The 19,774-nt window shown below is 43.1% G+C and overlaps 1 protein-coding gene across 2 annotated transcripts in view; it reads right to left on the bottom strand.

The window, feature by feature from the left end:
- NAA16 (N-alpha-acetyltransferase 16, NatA auxiliary subunit) overlaps positions 1–18,537 on the bottom strand; it is a 33,710-nt gene extending 15,173 nt beyond the window's left edge. Inside the window, exons 1-9 of one of the 2 annotated variants that reach the window (XM_035103356.2) lie at positions 18,304–18,537; positions 15,142–15,226; positions 13,346–13,450; positions 10,811–10,968; positions 10,162–10,296; positions 7,963–8,116; positions 7,427–7,546; positions 6,373–6,468; positions 5,010–5,116 (exon numbers count right to left, since the gene is read on the bottom strand). In XM_035103356.2, coding sequence (XP_034959247.1) covers positions 5,010–5,116; positions 6,373–6,468; positions 7,427–7,546; positions 7,963–8,116; positions 10,162–10,296; positions 10,811–10,968; positions 13,346–13,450; positions 15,142–15,226; positions 18,304–18,357 — 1,014 coding nt within the window. In that variant the 5' untranslated portion in view covers positions 18,358–18,537. The remainder of the gene's footprint in view (positions 1–5,009; positions 5,117–6,372; positions 6,469–7,426; positions 7,547–7,962; positions 8,117–10,161; positions 10,297–10,810; positions 10,969–13,345; positions 13,451–15,141; positions 15,227–18,303) is intronic. The other variant, XM_035103354.2, reaches the window with a different exon arrangement.
- Between the last annotated feature and the right edge of the window lie 1,237 nt (positions 18,538–19,774).

Here is a 19,774-nt window from a genome sequence, read left to right as displayed (position 1 = left end):
ACCATGACTTGGTGTTATATACTAAAGCAGCCTCCATCTACCCCAGCATTATGCTTACGCCAATTGCTAACCAGAGACCTGCAAGAAATCCATAGGTTAATGGCCCATTTTGTGTTTGAATTTATACAGATCAAGCAGGATGAGCAACCAAGTGTTGTAGAGTAGAATCCTTCTGTTTGGGGTCCCTATAAATCAGCAAGGCAGCCCTCTTCCAGAACACTTCATTTCCCCCTCCCAGTTTTCTGTTCTTTCCCCTCACCTGGCAACAGACACTTAAAAGAGTGCTCACTCCCCATTGGAATGTTTTTGGTCCCCCACTCCTTAGGGTTACTTTTTTTAAAATTAAAGTTTCATTTTCAGATTTCTACAAACATTGGATCTCCCCTGAACCTGCTTATACCTCCCCCTGGAGTGTGGACAATGCCATTCTGCAACATAAGGATCAGCCCACGATTAGTATCTTGGATAATGTGAGTGTCCATTTTCAGTGATGAAGCTAATCATCACAGAATGCCCATAACCATTCCAACTGCTGTTTTGAAAGGGGAGAGGGTGTCTGCCTTACACCATCTCAGAAATTCACCTGACGGGGTGAGGGTCTGCTCATTTTAAAGTATCCGCCTTTCAGATTCTTCCTGTCACTGCAAAACTTAGCACGTTTAAGGAGAGAAGAGTCTAACATGTTTTTGCGGTTTGGATTCAGCAAGCATAGTTTGGTGTAGGTGACCTTCCAAACAAGAAATCCTGTGGACAAGTGCACCACTGTCACCTCTGGTATCTGCAAGACTCATGAATGAAAGAGAAGCCTCCACAGAAACAGAGAGAGGTTGGTCACAAGGACATAGGATAGCATAGCACAGCCATACTGAATCAAGCTAAAAGGCCTTTGCCACTGTGCTAGGGGAAACCTTTCACTCTACCCAAATGCATGCATTTAATTCTGCTGGTGTGTGATGTGGTAAACAGGGTCCACCTGCCATGAAGCATGGGGGGAATGTGGCTCATTTTGCATCCTGATTTGATATAAGTAAGTATCCAAGCCTTTTCTCCATAGGTCCTTACACAGTATGCCTTCTCATTCTCTCTCTCACACACAGGAGAAAAATACCATAACTCATTTCACTGAGGATTGTGCATCCTTGCTATGGGTATCCTCAATTAAATTTACTGATACTCAAAAGAGCACTGATAAGCTTGTTTTTGCTTTGCTTTGCTTTTTAGAACATGATCCCCTTTTCTGCTTCAACAGCCTATATGGTTAATCTATTGCTCAAGGTGTGAAATGGAGATTGACAACTGAAGACTGAATCAATCATTGTTAACAGAATCAGAGAGCATAGGTTTATCTTTTTGAGGTATGTCCCTTGTTATCTCGGACAACTGAGGCAGACCCCCTGAAAAATATAGTGACACAGTGAACAGCTCAAGATCAAGAAGATGCACTGGAAACAACCTGAATTTTTGTTTGTGGATGACAAGTTATCCCATAACAGACACCTCTGAATCCTTGATTATGTAAACAAGCTATTGTGGAACTCCACTCAAGAAAGGCCCTGTTCACAAGTGCACCTAGCATGGTATAATCCTCTGCTGCAGGGAAGCACATGGGAATATTGTAACCACGGGGGAAAGGCCCATCCTGTGACTCCAAGGCTGATAGGCTGGGCTGTCAGGACTGGAAGGGAGTGAGGATTCAAAGGAAGGCAAGGGGGAGAGGCACCAAGCAAAACTAAGCAGATGTTAAGAAAAGGAGCCACCCAAGCTGCATGGGTGGACTCCGTAAGGTGGGGAAAGCGAACTTTGGCTCCTCTTGGCCCCCAGTAGCTTTTTCTCAATCCCTAAGGTTTGCCAGAAAGGTTAGAGGGATGGATTCCCAAGCTAGGCATGGGAAGGAGGAACACTGAAACGTTACAGATCCCTGGTATGTCCCAAACAAGCCCATACTCTTCTTAGGTTCTAGTTTCCCTTTCTGCAAGTCTCACTCTATTCACTTCAGTTCCCGTTTCGTCACTGTCCCTTCTTCCTCTTTGCTACTTTCGTTCCTTCTTCCTCTGTCTTCATTTTCTCCATTGTTGCTTTCTTCACTCACCTCTTCCCCATTTCATACCCTCTGTCCTATTTTGCTTCTGCTGCCTCGCCCACCCCACAGCCAACAGTTGTTTGGCCTTCACAACCAAAATGTGGCTTGTGCTGGCTGCAATGTGGGCAACCCCTCACTTCCACAGTAACTCCCTGTCCCGCCCCGTCTTTCTTTCTTTCTTTCTTTCTTTCTTTCTTTCTTTCTTTCTTTCTTTCTTTCTTTCTTTCTTTCTTTCTTTCTTTCTTTCTTCTGATACCTCCCATTTGTGTGGGTGCTGTTTTTGCTATAAAAACAATGCTACTCCCCTACTCTCCTCCTGAAGACTGGAAGCAGAGGGCAGAATTCAGGGTAAAATTTCACTATGCTAAACGTTCTGCCTGTGCAAACATTTCATCCTGTCAGACAGAATGATTTTCTCCCTCTGTTCTGGCTGTGGAAGAGACTTTCTTTCTTCTGCAGCTACCACAGCTTTCCTCAGGCTCCCATTATTTCCTATCAGGCACAAAAGCCAGCCTTCCTACGAGGCCAAAAGAAAAGTCTTCAGGGGGAGTCAGCCTACCTTCCTGAGTACACTTTCTGAGACTTCTGCTGTTTCTTCCAGCCAGTCATTCCCTCATGCATTATTTCCTCACAGCCTCTCCATGTTTTTAAGTTACTCAAAGCGGACACATGATGTTGAGCTTCAATGGAATCAACACACCTGCAACACATTTGACGTAAACCTTGATGTTGACTTGTTTTACAGTCCTCTCCTCGCATTTCACTCTGAAGGATGGACTGCTAGAGTTCTGAAGAGGGTTTGTGCTATGCACAGCCCTCCTCCAAGGAGGAGCATGCGGCTTTCTAACTGATGCAAGGGCCAAGGAAGGGGCAGACTCAAAAGACGAGCAAGCAGTCCTTCAGATGCTGCAGCCCTAGAGCGATAGCAGTAATCCAACGTGGAGATGCAGACATCTCCAGTGGCACAACTTACAAAGTTGTTGAAAGACAATTGGGCTAGGGGCATCCATGAGCAGGGCAGATAGAATAGCACCCATCTGCACAAACAGCTGCACAATTTATTTTATGTTACAAACATAGTCCAGGGAACACAACCTGTTCCATTTTTGACGGGTGACCTCCATTCACAAGCGGAAAAGACTTGGCAGTATGGGAATTCTCCTCCTACCTGTGGGGCTACACCGCTTACCTGACCGCCCTCTGGCCAACCTGCAGCCACATCCTGAGATGAAGAGGGGAGACATGGTGGTCAGGTCAGCACATGGCTAATGCATCAGCAGCACCTGAGTGCCTCTGCCACTGCATTGACCTTGCCTCTCCTCCAGGTGTGCAGCAGTACCTTATCTGGAGGGAAGTCAGGTATGTGGTGCTGCTCTCTACTGCCCCAAAAGCTATTTCTCTGTGTGTATGAGCAAGAAAAGGGGAAATCCTGCTGTGTAAATTATGTCTGGCTGCGCACTAGTTACTGCTCTAGGCGTAAATTATAAAGTGAAAATAGAGCCTCTGCTCTTACGGTTAAAGTTTTACATCTATCTGGGAACAAAATTGCCACCTAAAATTATTTTAAAAACTTTTCACAAAACAAACATTAATCCTCTATTTTTATAATAATTTATCATTTATACCTCGCCCATCTGGCTGGGTTTCCCCAGCCACTCTGGGCAGCTTCCAACCAAATATTAAAAACAACACAGCATCAAACATTAAAAACTTCCCTAAACAGAAGTTTTTGTGTCAAGATGACAAGGCCAAACCCCACAAAATATCCATCAACTTCAACTTTCCAATCCCATCTTCAATTTTAAAGCCATCCAGTTGACTTCTTCCAAGGTTCTGATCAACTGCTGTCTATATAGATAAATGTCCACTCAGAATACAGGATAGCTTCCTAAAGACAGTACAATAAATCAACGACAGCTTCTTATTTTGGCATAAAGACCCTACTTTAGGGTACACATAACAATGTGTACACACCACACACCAAACAGGTGGATTTCTGAGTCCCATTTTCCAAAAGAGTCAGGAAGTCATGGCTTCCCTGACTATTTAACAGCCAGTCATTTCACCTGAAGATGAGGAGTAATATTAACTTAATGTTACTGTAAGAATAACAGCAGTATATTTTCCTTTAAGTTGTATTTTTATACACCCACACCCACCCCGCTGAAGTATTTTTTATATACGGCTACTGAAATTGTGAAAATGTTTTAAAAATAACCTTTAAACATGACACTACCCACATATTTAAATTAACAGTAGAGATTATGTTACAGTTTATGTTAGAAGACATAATTCCACAAAGAGTTATTAAATGCATAAGACAATATTTTATGAAATATATATTTTATGAAATATATGAAGTCTTAAATTTTAGAAAATCATAACTACATGTCAACAATGTGTGAGCAACAGAAACTGCATCTAGATCTGCAATCCTATGCACATTTCACAAGTAGGCACCCTTTGACTTCAACAGAATATACTTTCAAGTAAGCAAGTAAAATAGAAAATTGTAGCAGCGTAGATAAACAAGACTATAACAAGTTTTATCCAAAATCAAATTTTCAGGTGGTTATGGCAGATGAATGAAATTTAAACACAGATTTATAAAGGCTCGGTTCTCCCTTGCTTAGATCCCTGGCTTCCTATTACCAGGGAACATTGCTTTGTTCCAACAAACCATGATCAATAAGCCAAGTATAAATTTGGCCACATACCATGATTTGCATGATCCCTGCTTCAGGTAACAGCTTGTTTCCTCCTACCCAGCGAGAGTGGGAAGGAATGAAATACTCCGTAGGCATATTAATCTTAACCATTTACTACAGTTTACCAGGGCATGAGAAATGGAAAGGAAAGGTGACTGTTATTGGTAAATTATCTGTAAGACACACAAAGCTGTATGCAAACTGAAAAAAGTGAGTTTTACCTTTTCTTTACTGTAATACAAAGATTTCAAAGTGGTAAACAAGGGTGGGCAGCCTTTACTGAAGTTAACCCGCAGGAATTTATCCATTAGTTCTCTAAATTTTTCACCTAGAAACAAAATTGCATGGGTTATATTCTTATTACTTAATGTTGCACTACTGATTTAGGTTTTTTATAAATTTTATATTAAAACCTGAAAGATGCTGGTAAGAACAGTGATCTACTTTTAATTTGAAATTAAAAAGTATTTCTGCTTTGACAGAAATATTTGTACCAGGTCTGTTTTTGAGCAAATTTGAATGTTTTGAACTTTTTGAATAATTTTTCTAATTTGCACATAATTTCAGCCTTTTTAGCCTGCCAGGATACAGGGTTGCTGTTGTTTTAAAAAAAACACACAGAGCACATTCTTTGTCTGAACCTATGGCATGCCCAAGGAGTTCAGTGACTGCAGATGGACAGTCGTTAAAAATGGCTTAAAGAAGATACTGACACCTGAACCCTTACAATTAGTGGCCATAACTGCTGTTTGTAACAGTGATAAAGGATGAGTTTGCTATGCTGATACAGGAAGCATATAAATGTGTGTACAGTGGAACCTCTACTCACAACCACAATCCGTTCTGGAGGCCTGTCTTTATGGCGATACAGGTCGCTGGGAGAGGCGCCGTTCTGCACAGGCAGCGATTGCCCGCTTCTGCACATGTGTGAACGGGGATTGCCGCTTCTGCGCAGGCGCGAATGGCGATTGTCACTCCTGCGTGTGCGCGAACGACGGCAAACCCGCTGGTTACTTCCGGGTTTGCCGTGGTCACAACTTGGAACGTCCGCTAGTGGAGGCGGTTGTAAGTAGAGGTTCTACTGTACATTAGAAAGAAAAAAAGAGCCAGCTGTTTTGTGACCAACGTTTGACAGAACCATCTGACAGGGCCAAATGGTGGCTCTGTGCTCGTGGAAATGCTTCCACTAGCTCAAGCACTTTCACCAATCCCTTCCAAAGTGGTGCAGCCTTCTGAGCTGAATCCCGTTCTGTTCTGTATCTTCCAACCCACAGCAGCAGTGTTTTGGGGAACACAGCGGATTGCAATGAAAAGAAGGGATTCCTGTCTTGCTCTAGTACTTGTGCTAAGCACACATTTTTGCCTTCCACACACAAAAAAATCCCCTTTGCATTTTGTATTGGCAGTTACTGGCCTGTCACCCTAAGCCAAGCTCCCAGGGGAAAAAATTGCAGCTGCTCTGCTCTTTCACAGTCGTTCTGCTGCAGCGCTGAGTTCCACAATGGTTTGACTTGACTTTGCATGCTGCTGGTATGTGGGCCAACAGTTTAGTTGTAAAGGTACTAAAGAAATATGCAATGTTACCTGTGACAAAGTTTAAAGGTAATCTTCTAGGTGAAACCGCTCTTGGATGTTGCTTGCTTATTTCTTCATACATTTCTAGTCTCTCATCTAAAGAGCCTATTGGTGGATAATAAATGTACAGTTTGAGTCTTTGTATGTTATAAGCATCTGGTTTAAATCACAAGTGTGCCTATATGCAATATGGAAAACTACACTAGTAGGAATTTTATCTTGTTCTCTTCAACAGAAGCCCTTGATGAACAACATCTCAAACTGCATTTTTTATATAGAACAGGTTGAAAAGCAGTTTTCAGTATGATGAAAGAAAACAGCTGATGAAAGAAAGATGGAGATATACTCGTGTGTGTGTGTGTGTGTTTAGCTGTATTTTTTTAAAAAAACACCACAATTTTGTGGTGCAACCATGTTGCAAAATATTTCAACAATGTCAAAAGTCAAACTGCAGTACAGTACATAAATCCTCCGTTCTGAAACATGTCGGAGCTCCAGAACTTACCATGGGGGAGGAAGCAATTCTATGAGCACCTTTAAAAAGTAACATTGTTGTAAAGGTTCAAATAAAATCTTTCAAAGGCTGCCATCCTTTGTCTGTGCTTAACTCCATTAAAGCCTATGGGTGTAAATAGCAGTAAATGGGTGCATAGCATTGAAATTTCAATATAAATTTTGTAATGTATTAGTTACGCATAGTGCAATGAAGCACATTTTAAGAGCAAATTTAGTAACTATAGGTAGTTCTTCCATTTGTACACCATCCTTTCTCTGGCACCATTTTCCCAAAAAGCTGTAACGTATCACTTCAGTAAGGAACACAGCCATTTAGCTCACTCTTTAGGCTCCTCCATATGAAGCAGTCCCTGATAATGATTTATGGTTTTGAGTACAGATAGGCTTATAAGTAGATAAAGCACTAGAATTATGCTGGGCAATGAAATTCAAATACACATCTTCTTTCCAAGGTCTAGGGTTCCAAGAATTCTGATTTCTGAACTCAACAAGACACCAATTGCTTAATAAAAAAAGTGCAAACCAAGTTTATAACTACAAGACTTACGTGGCTGTAGAGCTTTCTCCAAGCCTTCATAGTAACACCAATTTTCTGCATTCCGATCAATAAGCTCTTTATAGACTTCAGAAGCTTCTTTTAATCTTCCCAACTTCAACAACATTTCTCCTAAAGTAATAATAAAATCGCAAACCAGACTTAGTTAAGGGAAACAGCCTGCAGCTGAAAGGTGAAGTCTTCAACTCTGGAAGCCTGAAAGAGCCAATTAGCCATAGTGATGTTGACATTGACCGACTACTCTGCAGAAAGCTGCTCAGAAACTGTGCGGCAGCAACATCCCACATCTGCCCCTAATCATCATACTCTCCCACATCAGTTTCTACCCAGCATGGGCAGCACTGATGTGATATGGAAGGAGCATTCTGATTAGGATAATGAGATGGGTCTTCCTGCGCCTGTTCAGCAGTGCCCCGAGTCACCCCGCGACTTACTGTAATGACAGCTCCCAAGACTGAACCACCTCACACACCAAGATTCACGTGAAGGAATATTTCAAGCATGTGAAAAGAAAAAAAATGTTTTACCTTTTATTTCACCTATCATGAGCTTGTCACATATTTGCCTCTCGTAAGTTTCTATGTGTTCCAGAGATTCTTGAAACAGATCTGCCTCTCTCATAACTTGATTCTGGTACAATATTAATTCACTATATTCATAGTCTATTTTATTAGGAGGAATCTGGAAAATAACAGAATAGTTAACATTTAATCTGCCCCAGAAGACTTAACTTCACAAAAGTTCTTTTTTTTGGTTAATAAAGGGACACTGGATAGTTGAATTAGAACTTGGAAATGAACATTTTAAAAGAGTTCTTGCCTTGAAAAATGACAAAGCAATAAGTTGATCTCCTCAATTATCCTCTCAACTATTGACATTCACAGCTACTTCTTAGCATACGTTTTTTACTCTGGTTTTAAAGTACACCTGTACTTTAGTCATACTGTGTGCACACATGCTTTCCAATTTTAAAAACAGACGCAGCAAGAGGGAAACAAGTCTCCTGCTGCCATGCATTATAAAGGGGGGGACCTGTATTTTGAACCCAGGTATATAAAACCCCAAAACAAAGTATTTTGATAGTGTTATCCCTCACTGAAGCACCAAAAATGCCACAATGTTCCAGGTTCATATTATTCTAGAGGTTAAACAAAAAACATTTGCAGTGGCACCTTGGTTCTCAAACACAATCCGTTCTGGGAGTTCGTTCGACTCCAGAAACCATTTAAAAACCAAGGTGCGGCTTCCAATCAGAAGCAGCAGCGGACATTCAGCTTCCGAAAAATGTTCACAAACTAGAACACTTCCAGGTTTGCAGCGTTCGGGAGCCAATTTGTTCAGGAGCCAAGCCATTCGAGTACCAAGGTACCACTGTATAAGATTTATGAAGCAAATAATTCCACCCAGCAGCATAAATTATAAACAGATGATTTGAACTGAAAATGTGTGCTACCTGACAACATCATTTGTCAATTCTTGATGATATTGTGGCTTAATGGTTTCCATTTAAATTCAGCTTTTCCATAGAAAAGACTTATTTCAAATTGACAACAAAATTATTAGAGAGACCTGTAGAGATCAAATTTGATCCACCCACCAAGAATGACAGCTTTACAGACAACTCACAATGCTTTTCTAGTATTCCACCAAGGACAAAGTAGAAAGACTTGTGTATGTTGAACCACCTGTGTGAATTGCCCGTGGCATCCTATTTTTAGATTTCAGGTGTATAATGTATCACAATCTCTGATACTTGCTTAGCTTATCATTCCACTAACATAACTGTGGCTATAAGTAATTTGATATTGACTGTACAATAAATGGAAACTGGGATAGCTCAGTCGTAGAGGATGAGACTTTTAATCTCAGCTTTGTGGTTCGAGACCCACATTGGGCAAAAGACTCTTGCACTGCAGAGTTGGATCAAGAGTTGGAGCTCCTTTCATTCTCCTTTCATAATTCTATGAAATATCCCACAAACTTAATACTAACTTAAGTCGTTTATGACACCATGTTAAGATCTTCCTCTTTTCCCAGACATTTCATGGCTTGTGATAGGCTAAAATGACCCCTATACTGTTGATGTTTCGCTGTTGCAGATGCAATTATTGTGGTAGTTTTGTTAGTGATGACTGGTATGTTTTTACTGGTGTTTTTATTTTGTTTTTAAGTCGTGTGAAGACTATTTTTGTATTAGGCAACTAATAAATCATAGAATTGTAGAGTTGGAAAGGACCCTGAGGGTCGTTTAGCCAACCTCCTGCAATGCAAGAATGAATCTCAACTAAATCATATATGACAGATGGCCATCCAACTTCTGCTTAAAGATCTCCAAGGAAGGACAGTCCGCAACCTCCCGAGGGAGACGATTCCACTGAATCGGGGAATTCCAGAAGTATAGCAGCCCTAAATTAATGTGACTTGTATAAATTTCAAAATTCAGCTTTCCTTAGGGCAAAATATCTCAATGAAAAATTTAGATTTTTAAATTCATTGTGCACAAGACACCAACTTTTTACTAATTTTATGTAATCATTAAGAAGGAACTATACACTAAAAACATTTTGTAAAACAATGGACATTTTCTTTGCTTTATGTCCCAAAGTTGTAATTCTTTCAAACAATGGACAGGAAAAACAACAGAAAATAAGTAATTATTCTGACCACAGTGCAGTTACTCAGATTCTTAACTGTGTACAATAACTGACATTTTTAAAAAACCTTACCTGCTGAGTCTTTCTAAACTCTTCCAGTAATTTTAAGGCCATATCATAATCTTTTAACAAATGATATGCAATTGCATATCCAATCCAAGAAGCCCTCTGCGTGGGCCGCAGCTGCAGCAGCTGATACCGGGTCTCCTTTAAAGAGATAATCAATATAACTAAATATAATCTACCAAATAATTAATTTTGCCATTCTTAACCAACAGTGCAGAAGGATTCTGTTTCATGGGGAAAAGGATGAAGCCTTAACAGCAAAGAAAACTAGGAAAGCTCAGCTGGACTTCTTGTTAAATACTTGTAATTGCAGCCCAACCTCTGACCTTAACCAAGTTTACTAGCAAGTAAATTTACAACTGGCCACTGCCGCTGCCACTCCTCCAGAATTAAAGAATAGTATCAAGGATGGTTTTCTACTTTGCTGTGTGCAACAATTTTGTAAAAGCCCCCCCCCCAACTGTTCTGTACAATGGTGGTTTTGATCATGGCAAATAAATCATATACCTATAAGATGGTGCCCAGATAACATTGGCATGTCCATTTCCCCAACCTAATTAAACTCAAATGTTCCTCTCAACTCTAGTAAATATTCAGAAAGCACATTGCAAGTTTTCAGTTAAGCTCAACACAAAAAACTGGAGAAATTACTTACTCTGTAGCCTTCAAGATCCCTCATTTGGATCTGCAACAGTGAGAGATCTCTTAGAATTTGTAGATTGTCTTTATCTAATTTCAGAGCATTTCGATAGCACTTAATAGCTTCATCATATTTTTTATCAGAGCGTTGCAGGAGTCCATAAACATGCCAACCTACCAGTAACAGAGTTAAGGAAATGCACTGGTTGTTTTTTTTTGGGGGGGGGGTGTAAGGAGCTGAAGACAAATGTTTGTAGTCCTGAAAGGATTCACAAATGACTGTTATTCGTTTATCTTAGCTTAAGAGCACGAACTGACACATATCATAATGAAGGATGTATATGTTAGCCGTAGGAGTGATTTCAAATACAAAATACAACGCAGGAGTTAGCAATTTGATGTGGCATTTAATACCACTTTAATGTGAGCAACGTTTTTGCGCAGGCATTCAGCATTAATGGTATAATTGTGCATCTGCCAGTTAAATGTTAAATTGCCATTTTACCATAGCACTATGAGTAGCACTTCAACAGAAAATTGTGGAGAAGATCCTTGGGTTAAAGAAGTCCAACATGTTCAGTTGTCTGGGAATCAAGACATAATAATAATAATAATAATAATAATAATAATAATAATAATTTATTTATACCCCACCCATCTGGCCGGGTTCCCCCAGCCACTCTGGGCGGCTTCCAACAAAACACTAAAATACAGAAATCCATCAAACATTAAAAGCTTCCCTAAACAGGACTGCCTTAAGATGCCTTCTAAAGGTCTGGTAATTGTTGTTCTCTTTGACCTCTGGTGGGAGGGCATTCCACAGGGTGGGTGCCACTACCGAGAAGGCCCTCTGCCTGGTTCCCTGTAACTTAGCTTCTCGTAGCGAGGGTGACATCCTGGCACCTAGAAAATTGAAGTATTTCCCAATCCTAGTGAGAGCTTATTCATCATGAAAAATCTCCAATAATACAGTGGTGATCTAGCTCTTCTGGACACTGCTAGATACAGGCCCAGATGAACTGGAGCCCAAAGGTAAAGATAAGGTTATGCTCCCATGCCAAGTTTGTACAGTATATGACTAGGCCATCGGATACTCTGGTGCCATAAGCCAAGGGAGGAGGAGATCATGTGATATTAGGTATTCTTCATTTTCACAAAATAGCCTGTTACTTGTTTAGACTATGAGGCTGAGGTGATGTATGGCATACAGGACAAAACATTATTATTTTCCTTAACATTATTTTAATTGTTTTTGCTACCTGCCTTTCTGCAGAATGACTCAAATTAAAGGAGGCTAAGTAGCTGAGAAGATGAAGCAGCTGGATGTCAGATTACAACAAGCAGCACGATATGAAGAAAGTTCTTGACAACTGCTCTGGGAACAGAAAGCCAGGAGGAGCAGGCCAAGCAGGCCAGAGGAGATGCCAGGAGCCTAGCTTCTCCTGCACCAGCTGGAAGGTCTTCTCTGCTACAGAGTCATTGACTGGCATGGGCCCTATGGGCACGGACCCCCCCCCCCCCGCCCCGGGTTTAGTAATCTGGGTGTGTTTTAATGGGCATTGATGTTGTTTGCGAGTTCCTTTGACAGTTTTGTACCCTGAAAAGTTGGCTGTAGGTCGGGGTGGGAAGTCCCCATGGACAGATCCAGAACTGGCCCGGACTCCACAGACCATGAGGGCAGGTGGGTGGCCTCAACCACCTTTCCATCTCCTGACATTACAGGATGTCAAGTAAATCAAAGTTCAAGAAGCATCTGCAAAGGAAGAATCAGAAGCATGCTTTGTGGGTGCTTGGAATTCTTCCTTTATCTGAGGCCTGGACTTTCCTGTGCCCGGTGCCATATATTGTTACATCAGGCCCAGGAAAGACAAAACAGCCTGGGGAGCAAACCTCTGAGGCTTGGAGGGCTAACTAAGCCCACAGGCTGGAGATTTCCACCCCTGCTAAAAACAAGCTTCACTGGAAAAACCTGCGTTCAAATTCCCACTCCACCATGAAACTCACAGAGTAACCTCAGGCAGTGGCTCTTTCAGCCTAACCTATAAAGCTGGTGTCCAAGTGGCCTGTCTAGGGCAGGAATCGACAGGATCTGGCCTGTGAGAATAAAAGGGTCCCCCATCCCTGCAGAAACAGAATGGCATAGTAAACATTGCATGTTTTGTGCTGACCTGCAGTAAGTACCCAAGAATCCGGTGTTATGACTAATACCCTGCACTTTAGAATTTCCTAAACTTAACAGATTACATATCAAATTAAGTTGTTAGACCAGGAGTGGCTCATCTATGACCCACCAGTTGCTGTGGGACTAGCATTCCAATTATCCCTGATGGTTGGCAAGGAGTTGGAGTCCCAACAATATCTAGATGGCCATAGGTTAGCCACAGGTATGTTAGATAAAATCTAATGGCCTAATCTATAAATTTAAATATAAAATGCTCAAATCTGTTACATAGCAAAGCATCCACTGGAGAATAATTGGGAGGGGGATGGAGAAAGAGGATTTCAGAACTATTAGAAAAAATTGAAATTGGTGTACTATTTGAAAGGATACACACATGACTTTTTACATCATTACGAAGGCCTTTGCGAACAAATGCATATGCTTCTTCTTTCTTCCCTAAACAATTCAAGGTCAGTCCTTTCATAGCCAAAGTTTCTGTAAGAAATATTTTATATTATATTAAGTTTAAGGCAACACACGTGTGATAAGTTTCACTCTCCCCTAATCATCATCATCATCATCCAAGCACCTCTCGGAAATACATGGATGCAAACACATGTATGGATTCTCACCTTCCCACACATCCACAAAAGCTTCTCAGTCACTATTTTGGGGGGGTGGGGCAGCTAGAGCAAACAGAAGAATGTGTACATCAGGCATCCCCAAACTTCGGCCCTCCAGATGTTTTGGACTACAATTCCCATCTTCCCCGACCACTGGTCCTATTAGCTAGGGATCATGGGAGTTGTGGGCCAAAACATCTGGAGGGCCGCAGTTTGGGGGTGCCTGGTGTACATAATCCTGCTCTACAGAATGGAAAGAGAAAACACTGCCCCGCTCCCCAAACAAAGCAGTTCTGAATCAGAGTGAATCAAAGTGAAATTATTCAAGCTTAACTCAATAATAATAACTATGACAAACAACGATCATGGAACATGCATTCATTTCCAGAAACCAGAGTTCTGATCTCTACACTTTCAGAACAAGGTGGTAGGACAGAGTTTAACAGTTCAGGATACAGATTGTACCCGTATAAAACAAAACAAGACAACAACAAAAGGGAACAGGCTTTGTTTTCTAATGAGCTTTCAGACTTCTGGTGGGGATGCTCCCATATTAAAACACACAAGCTGTGCAAAAAACATCTAGCAAGTGAGAGAAAAGGTTGTAGTTTAGCTAATTCCCAATTTTGCTAGTTTTCTACTTACTGTACAGTGGTGCCTCGACTTACGAATGTAATCCATTCCGAAGGCACCTTCTTAAGTCGAAAAATTCGTAAGTCGAAAACGCCATTGGAAACGTGATTTCCCATAGGTATATATTGAAAACGGAAACATTTGTAAGTCAAAGCAATCCTATCTAAAAATTTGTAAGTCGAAAAATCCCTATCTAAAACCACCGCGGGTTTTTTTCCGGATGTCGAGACATTCGTAAGTTGAAAAATTCGGTTGTTGAGTCGTTCGTAAGTCAAGGTACCACTGTATATTCCTGCGTATAAGACTACTTTTTAACCCAGGAAAATCTTCTCAAAAGTCGGGGGTCGTCTTATATGTCGGGTCGTATTTCTTGTACAGTGAGTATATCCAAAACTCTGTATTTTATCTGGAAAAGTTGGGGGTTGTCTTGGAAGTTTAAAATTTATCATTCTAAATGGTGTAAAACAAACACTCTGAATATCTGCTGGGTAAACAAACATTTTGCATCCTTTAAGACAGGGACATCCAACTCCAAAGAGTCTGTGATCTACTCACAGAATAAAAAAACTGGCAGTGATCTACCCCTTTTTTTGGGGGGAGGGGTTTTCAGGTCAAAGTTGTTGTTGAGCTTTTTTTAGGGAGTGGATACAAAAATGTTGAACTTTAATAAAGGAAGAAGGGGGACAGTTGCTCACCAAAACATTGCTAAGGAAACAATCAACCTCACAGTGAAAACTCCGTCTTCCGTTCTAGTGATCATGCGCAAATGGAGGATGGGGCGAGGGGGTGGGCTGGATGCTCTTTTGCTGCCAGAAAGGAAAGGGAGCCCACAATTGACCAAAACCACCTGGGGATCGACCACTAGATCATGATCGACCTGTTGGACACCCCTGCTTTAAGAAAATGAATAAATTAAAATAATGCACTTACCTCCATGTTCAGCAAACTTTGGATTGGAAAGGATCATCTTACAGAATTTGAGTCCATTTTTGTATTGTTTTTGTTCATAACATTTCTAGGAAGGGGAAAAAATAAGATTAGGTAACAACTATCTTAAAAAGTAATCTCTTACTTAACTTAGTATCACAATCCATTAGCTTCTTCAGTGGGACTTCAAATCACTGATAAGATTGCGTTTTAATGAGATCTCTGAGGGTCAAACTATATAACACTATCAAATATATGCAGGGAAACTGACAGTAATTTTCAAAAATGAAAAACAGCAGTGGGAGAGAATACTGTAGTTCTTAACTTTTTCCCTTTTCCTTACCGGCCATTTCCCCTTGCTAAATGCCTCCAGGTGTCCAATAAGAGTTCTGACAAACTGGGCCATACAAGTTATAGTTAAGCAATGATTTTATGTGAACAATAAAAGTTCTGACTCTGCTCTTCCCCTGCTCCTGCCACACTTCTGGACAACAAGTTCACACCAGGAGCTGTGGTTTATTTCCTCCAAACAAACCACCAGCAGAATGCAAAGAACAAACCTTTGTTACCACTCATGGTTTGTTCAGAGAGAAACAAACCACAAATCCAGCTTCAGGAACCACAAGCTGGACTCTGGCTTGCTGTTTGGTGATGCAGCAGCAGCAGGCATGGGGAAGGAGTGAACTTCTCAGTAGCTTGAACCAGTGCACAGTACACCCAATTAAACAAGTCTGTTTTCAGCTATGTGACATGTGAACCAGGCCTGTGTGTCTCTGTGTGCACATTTAGCACACCCAAGTCAGAAAAGAGTTGCTTTAATTTGTTTTCCAACAGCAACTGTCTGTTGAATTAAAATTTTCCTATGTTCTTGTTAGGAAATGCCATCAAACCCAGTGGGGCTTACTTCTGAGTAAGCCTCCATAGACTTGGAGTTTCTAAGTTGGAGAAATCATGGTGAGAATTGAAGCAGGGTGGTTTTTATTCCAGATTGTTTGCCTCTAGGTCAGGCAAACAATCCAGATGCGGCCCTCCAGATGTTTTGGCCCACAACTCCCATGATCCCTAGCTAACAGGACCAGTGGTCGGGGAAGATGGGAATTGTAGTCCAAAACATCTGGAGGGCCGAAGTTTGGGGATGCCTGCTCTAGGTCCACAAATCATCTTTGTTCTGGCTCTGCCCACCAATGTTATGCACCTCCCAGCAAACTATCCCCCTAAGTGAAAAAAGTTACCCACGCCTACACAAATTTACTCCACTTCCCCCCATTTCCCCAGTAAAATATAGTATTAATACTGAGCAGTTTTACAAAGGTTGGAATCTGACTTTTTGACCGCTCAAATATAATCAAAAATTGTCCACGTTTAACATGTTAATTTATTAGTACAAGAAAGGGGGGGTGTCATTTACAAAAAATGACAGTTTTTTAGAAGACTCCAGAAGCATTTCAGAACACCATGTGGAGGCCCCTTCACTCCATACCTACTGATTTATTATTGTCTTGGTGCCTGGGTCATCCAGTACATTGTGATGACTGGTTTTGTACGCTTCCTTTTGAAGCTTGTGTAGAGATGCCTGCAGTGACAGCACACTAACTGCTAGGGTTTGCTGCTTCATGGAGAAGCTGGAGCGTTGCAAGGACCCAGGGTGCCTGTTTCCAAAGGAAGGTTGTGGGCATAGTGACCCTGACTCCTCCTAAGCTGGGGAAGCAAAGGAGGAGCTGACATGCAAGGTTAACATGCAGAATGCAAGTTAGCTTCTGACACACAACCCACTCCCCCCAAATGACTGAGTTTTGTACGTTTGGGGCTTCAGGGGGAGCCAAGAACAGAGGTTGGGGACCTGATTTAAAATGAGGGCGAGGAGGCGAAAAAGTTGCTGAACTTATTCCCACTGGAACAAGTTTAAGGGATGCAGTCTTTAGGGGTGTTCAATGGGAAACAAGCCATGCTGTGTCTAATGCAGCTTTACTAGGGTTGCAGCTGGACATCATAATCCTATTGCATATTCATTTAAAATTAAACCCTGTCGTGTTCATGGGGTTGCAGAGCTGGAGGCGGTCCTTTGCAAACAGTTACAACCATAACTTGGTGGCTTTCGAAGAGGGCTCAACCCCATTCATGGAGGAGGAGGGGGCTCTTTGGGCTACCAGCCAGGCTGGCAGGGCTCTGTACATGAGAGGCTCAGATCCTGCAGGCTGGCTTCCGGGGGGGGGGCTGGCGGGCCCAGCTGGGGGGGCTGGAGCAAATCCTGCACTTCTCCCTTGTCGTGGTGCTGATGAAGCCACGCCATGACCGGACTGGGGATCTCCGTTGAGGGGCAAAAAGTGTGGGATATTCGGGGGTGGGGGTGGGAGAGAGCAGGATGAGGCCTCCGGAGGAAGGGCAGCAGGCAAATTTAACAAACGAAATGCACAAATGATCTGTTGCCTGCAACTGACAGCAGAAGGGCGTGGGGGGGGGAGAGCGCCCAGGGCCGAATTTAGGCTTGATGAGGCCCTAAGCTCCTGAAGGTAATGGGGCCCTTTATGTATCCAGCTGTCCTTTGTCAACAACAAATTGTCACTGTTTTTTGTGTGTGTTAAATATATGCTATATGGACCTAATTATTATTATTTATTATTTATACCCCACCCATCTGGCTGGGTTTCCCCAGCCACTCTGGGCAGCTTCCAACAGAAATATTAGAATACACTAATTTCTTAAAGATTAAAAGCTTCCCTAAACATCTTCCCTAATAGGCATCTAAAGCCATTTGCACATAAGAAAATATGTATTTTATCAAAGTAATTGTTGAACTGAAATACAATTAAGAAGAAGTATATTCATAGTGAAATACAATTAAGAAGAGGTATATTTTTGGGAGCCCCCAAGAGAGTGGGGCCCTAAGCTATATCTTGTTTAGCTTATACGTAAATCCGGCAGATAGGGCACCAGGAGGGGAGCCGAGAGAGGCCTCCGCGTCCCTCCTCCTTCCGAGGGGAGGCCCGGTGCCGGGACGGAAAGGAGGGCTAGGTCGGGGGGCTCAGCTCAAGGGCAGGCGCCGCACAAAGGGAAGGAAAAAGGCGACACCGCCGAGGCGCCAGTAGCGGTTGGGGGGTTGGGGGGACGACGACGACGAGAGTGCGACCCCCCCTCCCCGAAGAAGGCCCTGCCCTCTCTCCTCACCAGGACCCTCTTGAAGAGGTTGCTCTCCTTGGGCGGCAGCGGAGCGGCAGGCATGGCGGGGCTTCGCCGGCAGCCCGCGATAGCCCGGGCGGGCGCGGCCGGCCCTCAGCTCCCTCGCCCCGGCCCGGCCCAGCGCCGCGCAGCCCGCCGACCCCTCTCCTCCCGCCCGACGCCGATCCCTCCGGAGCGCCCCTAGCGGCGGCGGCCGGGGGAGAGGAGAAGCGGCTTCCCTTCCCGCTGCCTCTCAGACCCGGAGGAGGAGGAGGAGGAGGCGCCGCCGCCGCGTGGGCCGTGGAGCCGGAGGCAGAGGGAGGAGGGGCTTCGCGGGAGGCCGCGGCTCTTGCCTGACGCCGGTGACACAGCCCGAGGGGGAGCGAAAGGCCTCAGGAGTGGCACGTGAGGGGCCCGGGGCCTATATAGGCGGGAGGCCAGGCAACCTTTCCGTTGAGGGAAAGAAAGCAGAGCTGAGGGATTTTTGTGGGCGGGGGGAGGGGGGAAGAGTCTCATTCTCTGTGTGTGTCTTCGCTGCCCAAAGACCCCGAAGACCTCCAGTCAGGTTCTAAAGAACGCGGCAAGGAAGAGGTTAACCGGAAGCGGCACTCTGGCCTTCTGGGACTTGTAGTCAGGTGGCTCTGGGAGCTTGGTGGTTTCGCGAAGACTTACTCGTCCCCCCTGCGGGGGGACGGGACGAAGGTGTACCTGCGCTTCCAGATCATTTGCGTCGCTTCTTTTTTAATTTATATATATACACACACACACACCACAAAACACACAATACAATAAACCATTATACACTACAATGTACTAAAATACAGACCTATATAATACCGACACCATAATACAAGACTATACATAAACATAGCTGTCAAGTTTTCCCTTTTCTCGCGGGGAAGCCTATTCAGCATAAGGGAATTCCCCTTAAAAAAAGGGAGAACTTGACAGCTATGTACATAAAGGTAAAGGGACCCCTGACCATTAGGTCCAGTCGTGACCGACTCTGGACTCATCTCATGTTATTGGCCAAGGGAGCTGGCATACAGCTTCCAGGTCATGTGGCCAGCATAACTAAACTGCTTCTGGCGAACCAGAGCAGCGCACGGAAACGCCGTTTACCTTTCCGCCGGAGCAGTACCTATTTATCTACTTGCACTGATGTGCTTTCGAACTGCTAGGTTGGCAGGAGCTGGGACTGAACAACGGGAGCTCACCCCGTTCCGGGGATTCGAACTGCCGACCTTCTGATCAGCAAGCCCTAGGCTCTGTGGTTTAACCCACAGCGCCACCCGCAACCTACTATACAATATTTACCTATATACCTACCCCACACGAACATAGCCACAGTGACTTGACTTCCAACCATTCGCACTGTACTGATTTACGTTTAATTGACCTAAACACTTTTTTTTGGGGGGGGGAATCCCTTCACTCAGTTATTCTCCACTCTAATTTTGTTATCGTCTCTCCATTTCCC

This window comes from Zootoca vivipara, chromosome 8 (assembly GCF_963506605.1).
Source record: "Zootoca vivipara chromosome 8, rZooViv1.1, whole genome shotgun sequence".
Classification (NCBI taxonomy): Eukaryota; Metazoa; Chordata; class Lepidosauria; order Squamata; family Lacertidae; genus Zootoca; species Zootoca vivipara.
The sequence above is the reverse complement of the archived record's forward strand: the minus strand, read 5'-3'. Positions and strand labels throughout refer to the sequence as shown.